Here is a 17,185-nt window from a genome sequence, read left to right as displayed (position 1 = left end):
AGAAAACTCAGCTGGTAACAGAGCTTGTTACTTGTAACGCTGTTACTTGTAACGCTGTTACTTATAACGCCGTTGTTGCAAACAGTGGTTGTTTGTTGCCTTGATTAGAGTCCAGATCATGTTACTCACTGATATTTTTTTTTCGAGACCCACGATATTTTCAATGACCAGCACTTTAGCTTTCTTTGATGATCCATTTAGTTTAATTAATAGTTTGTCGTCCAGGTACTTAGATTTTTTCTTTTTACTTTTTTTACTTTGTTATGCTGCATAACAAAGTTATTTTTTTTGTGGCTATTTCAGTGTTTTGCTTAAGTCTTTAGATATGAGACTTTTAATGTTTGTTTAAGCACAAATGTAATTTTTTTTTTTGAGAAACTTTAAAAACCTACTGTCAGTTTTGTAAAGTTTAAAATTCAATTTCTAAATGTTAGTTTAAAATGGGAGCAGAATAATCCCACAGAGCAGCAAGCACATGTTACTAAAAGCAGTGCAGGTACATGTCGTTTCTCCTCTGAGTTTAATTGTGAAAGTGGATTGCAATAAAAATATTTTATTTTGAAGGATCAACAGGAACTTATCAGGACTGCTCTAACTTAAGAGGACCAAACCTTTAGTGCAGCAGCAGCTGTGTGTATTTGTTATGAGGACTTTAACTGGAGATGAAGATGTTGCTGCCACTCCTGCTCCTCGTACTCGGTAAGAGCGCTCTTTGAATGCAAACACAACGACACAGCTGTTTGTGCTTTTAGACAACAAAGTCTGTAACATGAGTTAACTGGATGAAGCCACTCACTGTATGTGTTTCAGTGGACAGCCAAAATACTAAAACACTTCACATTATTTTCTGTTTGGAAGAAACCGTGTTTTATTCAAATTTATGATCTCAAATATGTTTCAGCAAGATCTCTGATCATGTTTTAAACCTCACACTTGACTTTCTGGAAAAAAAACTTCTAATATAAAGTTCTGTGATATTTTTATGCAAGTGTATTATACGTACACATCTCTATCATAAATAGTATATTTAAAAGGCCTGTAGTTATGGTGAAATAGATTTTGTTACAGTATAAAAATTAAAATCCACTGTTGAAGGGAGGGCATCACATCTCGTCCCACTTCCTGCTGATATGGATCAGCCAGAGCAGAATAAACAGGAAGACAGTCTTGTGGAATTTTTGCAGGGTGGCTGTTTCCTCCAGTTGTTTTAAAGGGCATATACTACAGAGCCCCGCAAGGGACATGGGAGAAAAAAAAATTAAGACGGACTTTTGCGAGATAAAGTTTTGCGAGATCCCAAGTTTGTTTTGCGAGATCTCGAAAAGTTTTAGCCGCATTCTTCAGAGGCCGCCAGCTCAAAGCCGACCGGGAGGTTGAGGCACGATGTGCCGTGAAAGCAGTGTTCCTCCAGGCTGTAGTAGGTCTCAACCTCCCGTTAGCTTCGAGATAGTGGGTGTCAGATCTCCGAAAACGTCGGAGCACTTTTGCAAATATGTGATGTCTTGTAAACCGAGCAGGTATCTGACGTTTACACAGCTACATTCACGCCTCAAAATATCTTTAACGTTTATTTTGTGACCCAGAAAGAGTAATATTACAACTAAGTAGCTGCCGCCATTGTTGGAATTCTAGTTTTGCGAGATCCCGAGTCAGTTTTGCGAGATCCCAAGTCAGTTTTGCGAGATCCCGAGTTAGTTTTGCGAGATCTCGAGTCAGTTTTGCGAGATCCCGAGTTAGTTTTGCGAGATCCCACAAAAGTTCATCATAATTTTTTTTCTCCCATGTCCCTTGCGGGGCTCCGTAGTATACAAAGCGGTGGTTCCCAAACTTTTTTTCTTTTTTTGCTAGCGCCCCGCCCTCCCCCCCCCCCCAACTCTCTCTCTCTCACACACACACACACACACACACACACACACACACACACACACACACACACACACACACACACACACTCCATCCACACACACACCCATATTTTGTTTTCCAAGTCCATTGCAGTGTACTTCACAACTCAAACCTTTAGTAAAACCATCTTTATGGTGTAATTATTTTACGTATAGTTTTTTTTTTCCTGTGTTATAATATTCAACGTTGCTGTCAATACATTTTTCAAAAAATGCCTCTCTGTGCAAAATGGGTTTAAAAATACAAACTGTAAAACTGTTGCTGTGGAATACTGTTTGTCCGTGATTTGGACAGGGGGAACAAACTGTGGCAGGTTCAGCCTGATATTATTTGTATCCCATTGTAACTTTAATGTATAACGAGCTAACATTACCAACATCTCATTATAAGAACTGTTTGTGAACTAAAAATCAAGAATGTGGGATAATGTTTGTCCGTGATTTGGAGAGCCCAGCAACACAGGCGAAACAAATTCCCTCGGGGGTATCTACCTTCATCATATGTTCTAGCCTTTGGTTTGAAAGTATATTTGGTGATGCTCTGCTTTGCGTTTGTGTGGGAGCCCCATCAAAAAACCTGTCCATTACGCTAGCAGTGTCCAAGCTATCTTTTTTTGTAAATTTATACCCCCCCTCCTCACAGTGGCCCCCCAATATGGGAACCACTGAGTTAAAGTATTATCAGCAAACTGAAGTTAATGGAAGCGAGTTAGAATGATGTTGTCCACTGAGTTTAGTCCACTGAGTCCACTGTCCACTTTGTCAGGGGCTGGGTCTGTGATCCAGCATTTTGAGTTCATTGTGTATTTTTGGAGTTGTTATATAATATTAAATATATGTTTAATTCTTGTGTTGCCATTATTAATTTTCAAGCCTTTTACCACAAACTTAGTCACTGCTCGGTGACATTCGTCTATCCTGGCCTGAAAGGAGACGCTACCGGTAGACTGCAGCGAGAACTGCCAGCATCTGAGCCAGACTCTGTCTGTCTCATCATGGTCACCTAAACGCACAGTAATGGCAGGTTTTGTAATAAGGCAGATCGCACTAACATAATCTGCACTGTTAGTTGATTATTTACCTGCCGCATTAACGGGAGAGGACGTGCAAACGTTACCGCTGCTGCTGGGTTGAGATTCACGAGTCCGGAGCGGAATTAAAAACACGACGTTCATTTAAGGTCATCGCGTGTTTTGTGAACAAATGCTTTTGCATATTCGTAGTGTTTCCTCCCTTAAATGAAATATCTACTTTGCAAGTATTGCAAGTTGCCCTGTTGTCATCCGTTCTCGTAAAGCAAAACCAAACTTTTGAGCGTTTGAGCCGCTTACACGCCGTGTTTCCTGCCAGGTAAATGACGCTCCGCAACGTGGTGACGTCATTCGGGGCGACTGGAATCGATAAGGGAATCGTTTGCAAAAATGGCAAACAATTCCAAGGAATTGAAATAGTGGGAACCGGTTCTCAACAAGAACCGGGTTTCGATACCCATCCCTAATCGCAATGAAGCCAGGCAATACTAACGAGAGTTACTCAATATTCCAGCGACGAGTAACTCAGAGCCCCTGCTTTAAGAAGAGCTGCAAATCACCGGAGATCAGCTGCAGGTGCGTGGGCCAAGGGCGGGAGCCCAATCAGAGCTCCGCCCAGGCAGACAGGTAGGAGAGAGAGAGAGAGAGAGCGAGATAGCAAGGCGAGGGGAGCGGAGAGAGAGTAAAACAACAAGCCCTGGCCAGACTGGGCTGGCCGGGGTGGCACAGGGACCATGACACCCTTGCAGCAAAAAAAACATAATATTCCAGAAACACGCTTTGCCGATCCGATCAGCTGTTCATAACACTTCCTACATTGAAATAGACCTCAGCGCATACGATCGCATGTCCGCCATTACCTGCCCAAAACCGGAAGTTACGTCATTTTCGTGGAAAATGTAGTTTTTTACTTGTAGGCATTATAAGCCAATACCGGTGTTTCTAAAAGTCAAGTTTGACTCTATGCATTTCTGTGTCATTTCTGGGATGCTTAGAACTCAAATTACACTACTTTAAATAGTTTATTTTGATGCATATGCTGTTTTCTTTGCAAATCTGCATTATAGGATTGTTTTTTGTTTTTCTGCAATATATAAAAAATGGTGTATCTCAAAAATAAAACTATGAAGACACTCAAAAAAATTTCCTGTTTTTGTAAACTATTTTTTGCAACTTTTTTGTATTTAAACATATTATTAAAATCTGGGCTATAATGGTTGTATTGATTTATGATCCCAAAAATGGCTCCACAGCATGTAAAAATATAATATAAGCTCTGGCGGATTGGTTCTATGGTAGGTCTTAAAGGGTTAAAGTACGCAGCCTTAACGGTCCACAAGGGCCGTGTACTCAAAGACCGCTAAGGCCGGAAGTGAGAGGCTTGTGAAATGGGACGGTCTAGCCTCTGTCGCGCTGCCCAGGTTGCCTAGCAACCATTATACTAACAGCTGGAAACGTTTTATACAGCTTTGTTTGACAGAAATGAAGGAGAACATATCTTGTTCATTTGTTTGTCTGTTTCTACACGAGCTTTGTGTGATTTAATAAGTATCTGAGGCTGAGACCACAGGACTGTAAAAGATGATTGTTGGGCTTCATTTCTGTACTGAACAGTTATTTAAGATTAGTTAGTAAATAACAATTAGCTAATGTTGTTCATGAGTTCAAAGTCATCTCACTGTGGTAATGAAAATATAATATGGCCAATATTATAGTTATCATATTAATCATTATTAGTTTTTACAGCAGTGAGTTTGAACTCTGTCAAACACTGAGCTTCAGTAAAGATTCAAGTTGCAGTTGTTTATATTTCCTATCACCTTAAATCTTCACTCAAAGACAAGTATCTGTGACAGTGTATATATAGATGTATTATATATCAGAGACAAATGTTCGTTCAGTATGTTGGCATTACTAAATTTGGCTCAATGCTTATATATATGTGTAAAAAAGAAAATGTACGAGCTGTGAAAACTGTGTCTGACAGAATGAAGAGTAGACTGATATATGAAATATTCCTTTATTGGGTGAGAAAATCAGACCATGTCATAACTGCTTTAAGTCATACAGAATAGATATCAGAGCCTTAAAAGCAAGAAATCAGATGGTTTACAGGAAGCCAAAGCTGAAGCTTTATGAGTGTCTGTATCATTTACATGATTTATTATCACTTTATTTTACTGGAACTTAAACCTCCTAAGACCTGAACTCTTCCACTGCATATATTTTTAATTTCTCTTTGATATTTGGGCTGATTGGGACCCAATGAATGTAAAAACAAAGAATTACCAAAGTTTTTTTACCTGATTTTTCTTTCTAACAAAGTGAGAGCCACATATCAATCAATCAATCAATCTTTATTTATAAAGCACTTTTCATACAAAGATGTAGCACAAAGTGCTTTACATGGTTAAAAGCAGCCCACCCCACCCTCCAACTCACTCCCCACACTCTCATAAACATAAACATGAAGATATTTGATAGACCAGTAGCAGTATAATGTCCTTGTAAGTGGATATCAGGCCCTTGTAGAGCAAAATTGAGTATTTTAGTCTAAATAACCCAAAATGTGATGTCCACATATGTGGACGGCAGGTCCTAGGAGGTTAAGATCAGTAAAGCTTTGTCATGCTTTATATCACTTTATCTTACACTCAGCGCTGTCATTGCTTCCTTCCTTCAGAACACAGCAGCTCAGAGGTCATCCAGATCTGCGTGTCATGTATTTGTAACAACACACAGGCTGTTTGGGCCACAGCCAACAGCCAGTTTCCTCTAACCTCACACTGCAGCACACTATATCTGCTCCTCAGTAACTTACATCCTGTTCGGGTTCAATTTGACCAGTGAAAATACCTTCAGTGTTCCTTTCTTTAAGTCTTTTTGCCTGAAATTTGTGGAAAAGTGGAAAACTCTACAATAGTTTTTATCAACAATCGTTAAAGGTTCTGAAATGAATATGTAAAATATGACATTAAAACATGTAACATGAAACTGCAGCTCTGCAGAACAACAACCATTGCTGTTTACTCCCAAGAGGGAGTGGATGGGGAGCTGTTAGGAAGTCTGATGTTAGGAAGCCTCACAGATCTGGAAATCTCCTCCTACTGTAAAAAACACTTGAGACTCATCTGAAAGATTAGTCAGATAATTATTTTCCCCCCTGGGCTGGAGGAAACCTGAGCACAGTCTTATCTTTTAAATGTATATATTTGTAATTAATTAAAAATCAAATGCTGTGCCAGTTTCCGGCTTTGCTTGAGAGTGTGTCCAGCAAACCTGATGATACAGACTCTTAAAATCAAACACATCCAAACTCTGAGGCTGTGAGTAAAACACTGAGGCCAAGAACAGCTGTAATCCTGTGTGATTATTACAGGAAGCACAGCCGTCTGTTCTCTCTCTGACTTTATAAACTGATTTATTGGGATCAACACGAATGTTAACAGAGGGAGAATTTTACTGATTGTCTTAAAAGCAATGCACCAATTTAGTAACTCGGTGTAGAAAGTAATTTGTTACAGTACTTGTTACATTACATTTACGTTACTGTGTAATACAACCTGGTTGTCTTAGAGTTATCACATAACAATATAAACCTGAGTCTGACACACCCACACAAATCTGGTAACATTTTATATCACTGATGATTTAACAGTTTTTACTGAGCCAATTTTAATGGCTTTAAACTGGAGAAGGCACCAGTAGGAAGTTTTTGGTTTGACTCTATTAGCACACTAGTGCGTACATGGGGCGCACTGACAGAGGCGAGGCTGCCGGACACTGGCGCCACCGGGCCCTCTGACCACCACCAGTAGGCAACGGGTGAAGTGTCTTGCCCAAGGACACAAAGACTGAGACTGTCCAAGCCGGGACTCGAACCGGCAACCTTCCGATTACAAGGCGAACTCCCAACTCTTGAGCCATGATCGCCATCTTAAAAGTATAATTAAGGCCCCTCCGGTGGTCCTCCTTGGGCTCTTGCACTCTGGGGCCTCTGGATGTCTGGGGCCTGGATCTCCTCCATGCCTGCTTCATGCCCTGGGGGACGGGGCTATGGCTCTCTACATCCTCTAGCAGACCATTACATGGGGAAACCATTTGAATACAAGCGCGCTGATCCACACAGGTGTTCACTGTTCGTAGACTTAAATCACACCTTTCTTGGCTGCTACTTCAAAGCAGATTGTGCGCTGTCTGTCCTGCGTGCTGCACAACAACATTCAATATTTAGTATTTACTGCTGTTTACACTTAGCTAGATTAATGCGATGGTGTTGTGTTTACTATGTTGCTTTGTTTTTTTTTTTGCTTGTTTTCTCTTCTTTCTCTCTCAACAGGTGATCCAGGAGATTTTTTTCCCCCCTTTCTCACTGTCCCTCTCCCCTTCTGTTTCTCTTTTCCTTCCTCTTTCTTTCTCCCTTTCCTATCCCTCACTCATGTCTGTCCCGTCTGTAACAACTGAAAATAAAATAAAATAAAATAAATAATAAAAACAAAGGTTGATCAAATGGACCAATACGGCAATGCCATGATGATCCATTTGGCAAAGTAAATCCATTGTTGGTCTTCAGACAACAATTCTGATGGCTAAAGAACCAAATGGGACAGACAAAAAAAAAAAAAAGTATAATTAAGGTGAAGTTAATGGAAAAGTGGCAGGCATGATGGGACAGAGAAGGTAAAGGTAGATAGTGGGACAGTAGAAGAAGTCAGAGAAGTAAAAAAAATGAGAATATAATTTGAAGAGTAAGATTTGGTCACACAGGGTTAAATAGCACACTTAAAAAGATGAATAAGCATGAGACCGGAGGCATTTGATCATGTAATGTTAGACTGTGGTAAATATAGGTGGGAAAGGCAAATACAGAAATCTGAATTACAGAAAAATACAGTTCAATTAAGGGTAACATAAATATTTCAAATGGGTGTGAAACCGGTGTGATTCTGCGGTTTGTCTGATAATAAAGGTAAAAGAAAGACCTCCAAGTAAATAATTTGCCCACTCCAGCTCCTCTCCCACGGGGGAATTGTAGAAAAGGGCAGCATTTATTTTTACATTAAACATAAAGTATGCATTTACACGTAACATATTTGACATAAGATAAAACAAAAACAACAACATAAAATCCGACATACCTGATAAAAAAAGGTAAAAGAAAGAAAGGCCTCCAAGTAAATAATTTGCCCACTCCAGCTCCTACGACCAAATACAAACAGTGGGGAAGAGGGTTAGCTCAACCTACCACAACTTCCAAGCTAGCAAGGAGATATATTCATGCTAGCATTTATGGCGCCTAAAACACATTTATGATACACACATACTACACACTTGTAACATCTAACAAAAAACAGGCTTAATAATGACAATAATTGAACTAAAATCACAATCAGAAACATCAGGGTGCTAAATATGCATTATGTGTGTTTTAAAGTCTTGGAAAGAAATTATACCAACCTCTCCCACAGGGGAATTGTAGAAAAGGGGAGAGGCAAAAGGGGTACACTGTATTTATAGGGTTGCACCAAAGAAGAAGAAGAAAAGAATGAGGAGGGGCTCTAACTGATAATGAACATAACTACAGGCTTGGAGGTCCTAAAAGTCAGGTATAAAAGGAACGGTTTGGGGGTTTAGGACACATTTTCTTTAATTATAACAATGTGATTTATGACCCTGTTACAGGTGCAGGTCATGGAGTTTATAGAGCGATATTTGTGTTTTTAAGAGCAACAGGTGTTTATATGAAAACAAAGGTCTGAACGATGTCCAGAAGGTGGCGGTAATGCACCTGAAGCTGTTTGCCAACCGCTACAAAAAGATAGAAGAAGAAGAAGCAGCAGCAGCAGCAGCAGGCTGTGGTGGTATCGAGCACTAACGGAATTTTCTCCCGGAGGATGAAGACGTTGCTGACGTCACTGCTCCTCGTGCTCGGTAGGAAAATCGCTCTGATCCCGTTTGAAGGCGCGCGCGCTCACTCAGGCGTGTGCCTTCAAACAATAAGAAGTGTGACGTGTGACGTGAGTTTACTGTGAATCCGCGCGCTGTCCTGAACTTTACCATGTGATAAACCGTGTGTGTCCGCGGCCTGGTGGGGGCGCCGTTGCTCTGTATCCGCTCTTCACTTCGCACTGGAGCAAATATTTAACCCTCACGTGACCCGGCTGAGGGCACCGACCTGTTTGTCGGACAGTAATGATGCGGTAACTGGACTCTTAGCTGGGCTGTTGCTGCTGCAGAGTTTGTGTTATGTTGTCTTTTTAACTGGCAGCTGTAGACCATTTAAACATAAGATATAATTCATCTTCTTCTCTATAAATCCTCTTTTTACAGCAACACTGAAAACAACACACTGTTAACACAAACAAGCCACACAAAACAATATAATGGAAGCCATTATTGACAGTCACCTCATGCACTGTTTGTATATCCACGTCCACACATATTCTGCACAGTTAGCTGCTGTTGAGTAAAAGCAGCGAGCAGCAGACGTCCACAGACATCTGACTTACGATGAGGATAAAAAGTAAAAAGCAGGTTTTCTTCTGTTTCCTGCTTCATGTGTGCTGAGTCAACAATGTTGCGTTGATTAGACGACTAAGCAGCGTCTAAATGTCAGGGTTTAAATCTGAGGCTGTCAAGACGTCGAGCAGGAATTTGCAAAGTGCTGAAAGCTCAAAAAAATCTCTTTCTTCTCTTTTCAACAAGCTCAGAAGATGTTTTTCACCACGGTGTAAGGAAGTCGTCACTAACCTCTGCTGCCTTTGAAACATCCGCTGGTTTTGTGTAATTACTCATTGTGTGGCTGTGATGGACGTTGTGTGTTTGTCACTTCCTGAAGCCAACTGAAACACTCAGTTTGTGTTCTTGTTTGTGTCTCCTGCCAGTTTCCCAGCATGCCCTGCCTGCGGTGGTGGAGGTGTATGAGGGCGTAATGTCTGTCCTGTTGCCCTGCAAGTACTCGGGTTTTATCCCTGAGGACGACCCCACGGTGCTGTGGACTCGTAGTGATCTCAATCCTAAATCTGTCCATGTGAGACGAGAAGAAGCAGATGATCTCAGAGGGCAAAACCAGCGTTACAGCGGGCGCACGTCGATGAGACCTGATGCTCTGGACTCTCTAGACTTCAGCCTCACTCTGAGAAACCCAACAAAGACTGACAGCAGCAACTACACCTGCTCCATCAGCGATGGGACAGAAGATCAGAGACTGAGAGACATCCAGCTCCAGGTCAAAGGTCAGTAATTAACCTGACCTGAACAGAATGAACGTTTTGGGCTCTCTTAAAGTAAGACGTCTGTTAGTGGACTGGTGGTGCTGAGAGAAGCTTTAATGAAGTCAGTCAGGAGAAGACCCTGAAGATCCCAGTGTGTGATCCAAACAGACACCGTCTCTGCTTTTAAGATTAGACGTCAGACTTTATTTTGATAAAGGTCCCTGTGATCTGGATCTTAGTACTCCTCGTTCTTCCCCATCACCAAGTCATGCTCATAGATCTTTGAATTCTGTGTAAAACAAACTCGAGTGTTCTCACAGGTGGATGAAGGTGAAATCAACGTGGTAAGAAAATAGTTGGAGGAACCTAATTAGAAAGGGAGAGATTGAAGTTGTGCTTTGACTATCAGTCATTGCTAACAGCTAACGTGTAGCTTTTACATGTTTCAGTGCAAGTAAGGAATAATCCAACAATAGCTCTTCCAGCCTGATTAAAACCCATGTTAATATATGCTGTATGTGTTTGCATCATATATAGTCAGGACTGCTACACTATCTAACTGGTAGTGTGAGCGATGGTGGTCCAGCCCATTAAAAAGAGTCAGTCTGTCGGCATCTCTCGGGTTTCATTACAACTGTTCATTTTAAAGCTCCGTTTTTAAGAGCTTAGTTTGTTTTGCAGGATGTTTCACAACATGAATATATGTAATTTATCAAACACGTCATATACAAAACGAATATGTGATTAAAACTATGACATTACATGCAAGCTTTAAGTCTAACGTCTCTTCTTCTCCTGTCCTCTTTCTTATCTTTGTCCATCTTCTTTCCTCTCCCTGTGAATTACAGCAGCTGGACTTTTAGCTGCGACACACTGTGAGACAAACTGCACACAGACAGTTTGTGTGTTTGCTGATGTTTGTTAACACTGCATTTGAAATTAGCTGACACTTAAAAAAACATCACGCGGTGTCCGCTGAAAAATTTACTTAAGTAACAAAGTATTTGTACTTTGTTACTTGTGACTCAGTAACATTGATACCCAGATCTAGTAGGTCACGGCTATGCTATTACTTACAGTGTGTCTGCTGTTTCTTCTTCTACTGTTGATATTGTGGTTTCTCGTCCTCTCAGACCAGCAGGTGGAGGTGAAGGTCGTTGGAGGCTCAGACTCCGTCATCCTGCCGTGCCAAACAAAACCTGACCTGCCTGAGGACACCAGAGTGGAGTGGACTCGCTCTGACCAACAACTGGTCCATGTGTATTCAAACAGAAGTGACGACCTGACGAAACAGGACGGACTTTACAGAGACCGAACGAAGATGAACAAAGACCTGCTGAGAACTGGAGACCTCAGTCTGACCCTGAAATACCCCACAGAGAGAGACAGTGGAGGATACATCTGCACCATCTACAGGGACAAAGACATCCTGAGACAGAAAGTAGTGCTGCAGGTCAAAGGTCAGAGCTGCAGATTAAGACCAAAGGTCAATGCAGGAGGTTAAGGTCAGAGGTCATGTTGTGTTTGTTTAACGTTTCTCCACAGAACCGTTTCCGTCCTGGGCCACAGCTCTCCTGGTTTTCCTGCTTCTCGTTCTGGTTGTTTCTGCGGTTCTTTTATTTAGTTTCTGGCATCACATCATGTCATGTGAGTGTCTCCTACTACACTACCCATAATGCCACAGCATGACTTTCCTAAACAGTGTGTGTGCTTCACTGCATTGATCTGACACAGAGGCTGCATGTGGACAAGCTGTTCTTCTTCTGTGGTGGTAAACAGCAGCTGACATGGAAACATGTGCTGACAATCAAAGCGATTTTATTTTCCCGTCCAAAATAAAGTTTCCAACTTTTACAGATGAGTCACTTTATATTCAGGACAGCAGTGGACGTGCTCTGGAGTGAGGCTCACGCTTATCTCCCAGCTGCTGATAACCTGCTGAAGAAGCTCTGCCATGACTTCAGCCATGTGGGAGGAGCCTCTTTACAGCACAAACTCATTCATATCCCTATGCTTTTATTTATTTTATGTTTAGAATTAACCTCTGAAAACCAGCTGTTACCGTCTGTACAGCTCATGTTGTGTTCATTGTCTTCTCAGTCATTCCAGTGGAGGTGGAGTTGGAGGAGGGGGCGGAGTCTGTCCGGCTGCCCTTCAAAACCACAAAAAACCTGCCTGAAGATGTTAAAGTGTTGTGGGAACGCTATGATCCCAGAATGAAGGCCCACGTGTATCACAACGGCTCCGACCTGCCTGTAGAACAGAGCGAGGTTTACAGAGGCCGGACGAGGATGAGGGGAGACCCGCTGAGAACCGGAGACCTGAGCCTGACTGTGGAACAGCCCACAGAGAGAGACGGTGGGGAGTACAAGTGTTTGGTCTGGAGGAGGGGAGACTTCATCAGGAAGAAAACCGTGAGGCTCAGAGTCAAAGGTGTGTGTGTGTCTTTGTGTGTGTGTGTGTGTGTCTGTGTGTGTGTGTCTGTGTGTGTGTGTCTCTGACTGTCTCGTGTCTCCTCTGCAGGAAGAGTTCAGGTCCAGGATCAAACTGCTGGTGAGCAGCTCTGACATGAACCATCACTCCTCCACGTCCAGCACTGTGGTGAAAGCTTTGGATTGTAAACTTTCAGTCACGTATCAGCTTCCTGTCACACACGAGGACTTCCTGTAAAGGTCAAAAGTTCATCTATCAGCAGCTTGTGCATCGTAAAACTCCACCCGAGTGTTTCAGAGGATGATGATTCTCGATGGTGGTCTTTTCAGAAATCAGATATGACACACAATGATGGACAGCAGCACCGCTGCAGTATCAGCGGTTATTCATGTGCGTACTTTAAAGGAAGGAACGAGCAGCAGCATGAGAATAAGCTGTGTGCACTTTCAGAGAGGATGTGGCTTCATCACATGCACAAATCAGCAGTTGCATTTGAGCTTTATTAGCAGAGCTGAGCTCTCTATTTCAACTTGAATCAGTCTTTTTGAATTGAACTTGAACATGTTGTGCTCACAGTCAGAGCCCTGCATGTATCAGTGAGTTACTACAACCATACGTAACGTCCGGCTCTCTGAGGTCAGCTGATCAGTGCTTGTTGGCTTTCTATTCATTATAAAGTGATTGAGCTTTATTACATTTAATAAAATCATGTGAAGAGTGACAGCATGGAGGAACAGAGCTGCTGAAGTGCAGTCTGTTTACATATTTAGGGATAACTATCGTGCCAATGACAGAATATGTTTCTAATTATGGAAGAAATGTCTTTATTAATAATAGAAGAATTGGAGCTGGTGCACACCTGTTTCACTGACTGTTACAATCACTGTTTACACGTATGAATATCTATAAATATGCAAATATTATTAAAGTTATTTTATCCTGTTTTTAAAAAAAATATCTGTTTGTTGCAAAAAAACATATAATTAAAAGTCAATTGACCTTTTTTCTTTAACAACTGTTGGATTATTCAAACAGGGGTGGATCTATGGGGACAAGGGGGGGCAACTGTGTCCCTCCTGTAGAGCCCCCTCCCACCACCACCACCACAACTTCTGTATTCTCAAAATACTTTTCACCTACTCTTGTTTTTCCACAGTGGGAGGTTTTCCACTCTAAAGCTTGTTAAAATCCTCTTGTTCTTGTTTGCAATAAATACAGGGTGGGCCATTTATATGGATACACTGTAATAACATGGGAATGGTTGGTGATATTAAAGTCCTGTTTGTGGCACATTAGTATATGTGAGGGGGCAAACTCCTCAAGATGGGTGGTGGCCATGGTGGCCATTTAGAAGTCGGCCATCTTGGATACAACTTTTGTTTTTCCAATAGGAAGAGGGCCATATGACACATCAAACTTATTGGTAACGTCACAAGAAAAACAATGGTGTGCTTGGTTTCAACGTAACTTTATTCTTTCATGAGTTATTTACAAGTTTCTGACCACTTATCAAACGTGTTCAATGTGCTGCCCATTGTGTTGGATTGTCAATGCAACCCTCTTCTCCCACTGTTCACACACTGATAGCAACACCGCAGGAGAAATGCCAGCACAGGCATCCAGTATCCGTAGTTTCAGGTGCTGCACATCTCGTATCTTCACACCATAGACAATTGCCTTCAGATGACCCCAAAGATAAAAGTCTAAGGGGGTCAGATCGGGAGACCTTGGGGGCCATTCAACTGGCCCACGACGACCAATCCACTTTCCAGGAAACTGTTCATCTAGGAATGCTCGGACCTGGCACCCATAATGTGGTGGTGCACCATCTTGCTGGAAAAACTCAGGGAACGTGCCAGCTTCAGTGCATGAAGAGGGAAACACATCATCATGTAGCAATTTCAAATATCCAGTGGCCTTGAGGTTTCCATTGATGAAGAATGGACCCACTATCGTTGTACCCCATATACCACACCAAACCATCACTTTTGTTGTTCCAACAGTCTTGGAGGATCCATCCAATGTGGGTTAGTGTCAGACCAATAGTGGTGGTTTTGTTTGTTAACTTCACCATTCACATAAAAGTTTGCCTCATCACTGAACAAAATCTTCTGCGTGAACTGAGGGTCCTGTTTTTGTTTTGCCCATTCTGCAAATTCTGTGCTGATCTGGGTCATCCTCGTTGAGATGCTGCATTAGCTGGAGTTTGTAAGGGTGCCATTTGTGAGTACGTTACAGCCCTAGCTGGGCCTCCTGATACACCTGTCATTCTATGGCATTTGTGTCTCCACAGCTCTGCGTAAGGCTGAGCTGAAAGCTGCTCTTGTGTCTGGCTTGGTGGAGAAAGGGATAGTGGCCTTGCCAGTGTCTGCCAGTCCACTTGAGCATGGTGTAGCGTCTCAGCCTGTTCCGCAGGTGCCAGCTCAAGCTGTAGGTCCATTGGTGTCGACACCTGTTGCTCAGGGGCTGCCTGAGGACAAACCCATGACATTGCCTCGCTTCGAACCTCTCTCCATTGAATCAAGTGTAGGATCGAAGCAGGACGCTAAGCTCCGTGTCCGCCTGGCTCGTCTCCAGTTGGAAAAGGAGGATCGTGAGAGGGAGTTCCAGCTAAAGAAGGAGTTGGCGCTTAAGCGTTTAGACGCAGAGCTTGCCAGAGCCAGGGAGGTTGAATTGAAAAAGGTGCAGGCGGAGACAGCTGTTAAGTTGCGACAGTTGGAACTCCAGCAGGCTTCCCTTCCTGCGACTGCTTCTATTCTGCAGGCAGAGGCACCATTTGATGTGGGGAAGAACAGTCGTCTGGTTCCAGTGTTTCGCGACACTGAGGTTGACAGTTATTTTGAGTCCTTTGAGCATATAGCCACAGCATTGCACTGGCCACAGGATTCGTGGGCTATTTTGCTACGAGGTAAGCTGGTAGGTAAGGCTCAGGAAGTTTGTTCCTCATTGTCAGCTCAGGACAGTCTGAATTATGACAAGCTGAAAAGTGCCATCCTGCTAGCTTATGATCTAGTCCCAGAAGCTTATAGGCAGCGTTTCCAGGGATTAAAAAGGGGACAGGGTCAATCCTACCGAGATTTTGCAAGGAAGAAAAGTGTGCTTTTTGATGGGTGGTGTGTGTCCAGCAAAGCTATTGACCTGGCGTCTATGCGTGAATTAATGCTGGTGGAGGAATTTAAGAACTGCATCCCCGAGCAGATCGCAGTATACCTCAGTGAACAGAAGGTTTCCTCATTACAGCATGCTGCAGCACTCGCTGATGAGTTTGCCCTCATCCATAAAACCAGTGTCATTAAGCATGACCGACGCGATGACCTAGTGAAGGTTAGTAATGTGCCAGCTACACAGTACCCAAAGGGTGAGGCACTTGTTTCCCATTCCAAGGCAAAACGAAAATGTTTTTTCTGTTTCAAGTCTGGCCATTTAATAGCAAATTGTGAGGCCTACAAACAGAAACAGTCAGTCTTGAGAGTTAGGAGTGTGCCAGCTAACAAAGCCGATACAGGCGTGGTTTCAAGACCCAAAACAAAGCTTTGCTTCTTCTGCCACAAACCTGGCCACCTGATTGCTCACTGTACGAAAGCCAACTCAAAGCAAAATTAATCTGTTTTCAAAAGAGTGAACTGTGGTTCACAAACAGACAAAGTTGCCAGTCCCAGGCAACAATTGGAGCATAATTGCTCAGTGGTGTCATTTGGTCACTGTCAGAGATCAACTAATTGTAATCTGCCACCTGTTGACCATCTTTCGGGTCCAGATGACCTGCAGTGTGAAACATTGTGTACGACACAAACATTCCAACCTGCACCTCTGGCTAACCAGCATGCCTGTCGCCGTGACCTAGCAAAGAAGTGCCTGAAAAGTGTTTCGTTAAGGCCTTCTAGCTATCCGCTGGGCTCTCCTTATGTAATGGCTCGAAAAACATCTGGCTGTCACTCAAAACACTATTTTGAGGGAATTGAGCCAACCCCATTCAGTGTTTTGGACCCATCGAAAAGGTCTTGGCGGATTCGGCAGGCTATGCCTAACCGTTATTATGGTGCATGGTAAGTGATATGGTTAAAAGTTGGGTAGGACATTCTGTGACAAACCACTGGTTTGTATTTATGGGAGGGGGTGTTACGGCCCTAGCTGGGCCTCCTGATACTGCCCTTGTGTGGGCGTGGTGTTTTTCTCCGCCTCCTCCTCTCTTGCCACTTCTACCCCCTCTGTTTCTCTCACTCTCCTCTCTCCCCAGGACACAGCTGCTCTTGGTTAGCCTCGTTTGCCACCTGAATCCAGTCAGCAATCACCTCTGAGGCTATTTAAGCTGGGGATGAGCTGTGAGCAGGGTGGATTTTCTCTGGTGTTCCCAAGTGGGGTGTTCTCTGGTGTCTCTGCTTTGTGTTCTTGGGGTGTAGTTATCCTGCCTGAAGTGTGGAGTTGTGGAAACAGTATCGCTGCTTTACGTGAGTAGTGTGGGCTTGTGGGCCTTGGCAGCAGTAAAGCCAGCTGCTGTTAGTGACAGGGTGAGCTTGTGGGCTCCTGGAAGTGCCTCCTCGTGGTGTGGAGTTTTTGTTTGGTTGTTGTGTTCTTTGTTGTTGCAACCTTTTTCCCTTTTTCA

At 42.9% G+C, this 17,185-nt stretch overlaps 1 protein-coding gene and 1 long non-coding RNA gene across 3 annotated transcripts; one reads left to right on the top strand and one right to left on the bottom strand.

The window, feature by feature from the left end:
• Positions 1–508: 508 nt before the first annotated feature.
• Positions 509–16,619, top strand: LOC146521067 (uncharacterized). Of its 2 annotated transcripts, none has more exons than XM_085154483.1 (6): positions 509–699; positions 9,820–10,170; positions 11,283–11,609; positions 11,695–11,796; positions 12,250–12,582; positions 12,673–16,619. In XM_085154483.1, the coding sequence occupies exons 1-6, from the start codon at positions 663–665 to the stop codon at positions 12,714–12,716; spliced, it is 1,194 nt and encodes a 397-aa protein (XP_085010609.1). In that variant the 5' UTR covers positions 509–662; the 3' UTR covers positions 12,717–16,619. The 2 variants fall into 2 exon arrangements, with proteins under 2 accessions (XP_085010609.1, XP_085010608.1); XM_085154482.1 differs by lacking the exon at positions 509–699 and adding an exon at positions 8,762–8,866.
• Positions 2,655–8,624, bottom strand: LOC146521068 (uncharacterized). The gene is made up of 3 exons (XR_014873236.1): positions 8,393–8,624; positions 2,986–8,134; positions 2,655–2,907 (listed from the first exon to the last, which is right to left on the bottom strand). It is a non-coding gene; the product is annotated as an uncharacterized LOC146521068 (long non-coding RNA).
• Positions 16,620–17,185: the final 566 nt, after the last annotated feature.

The sequence above is a fragment of the Neolamprologus multifasciatus genome, chromosome 3 (assembly GCF_963576455.1).
Source record: "Neolamprologus multifasciatus chromosome 3, fNeoMul1.2, whole genome shotgun sequence".
NCBI lineage: Eukaryota > Metazoa > Chordata > Actinopteri > Cichliformes > Cichlidae > Neolamprologus > Neolamprologus multifasciatus.
This window is presented reverse-complemented; position numbering and strand designations above follow the sequence as displayed.

What these genes read in the sequence shown, in the direction of transcription:
- LOC146521067 (XM_085154483.1), top strand. Translation starts at nt 663, where the DNA reads ATGAAGATGTTGCTGCCACTCCTGCTCCTCGTACTCG. An exon ending in ACTCCTGCTCCTCGTACTCG is followed by an intron (nt 700 to 9,819) that starts GTAAGAGCGCTC and finishes GTCTCCTGCCAG; the next exon opens with TTTCCCAGCATGCCCTGCCT. An exon ending in CGTGAGGCTCAGAGTCAAAG is followed by an intron (nt 12,583 to 12,672) that starts GTGTGTGTGTGT and finishes TCTCCTCTGCAG; the next exon opens with GAAGAGTTCAGGTCCAGGAT.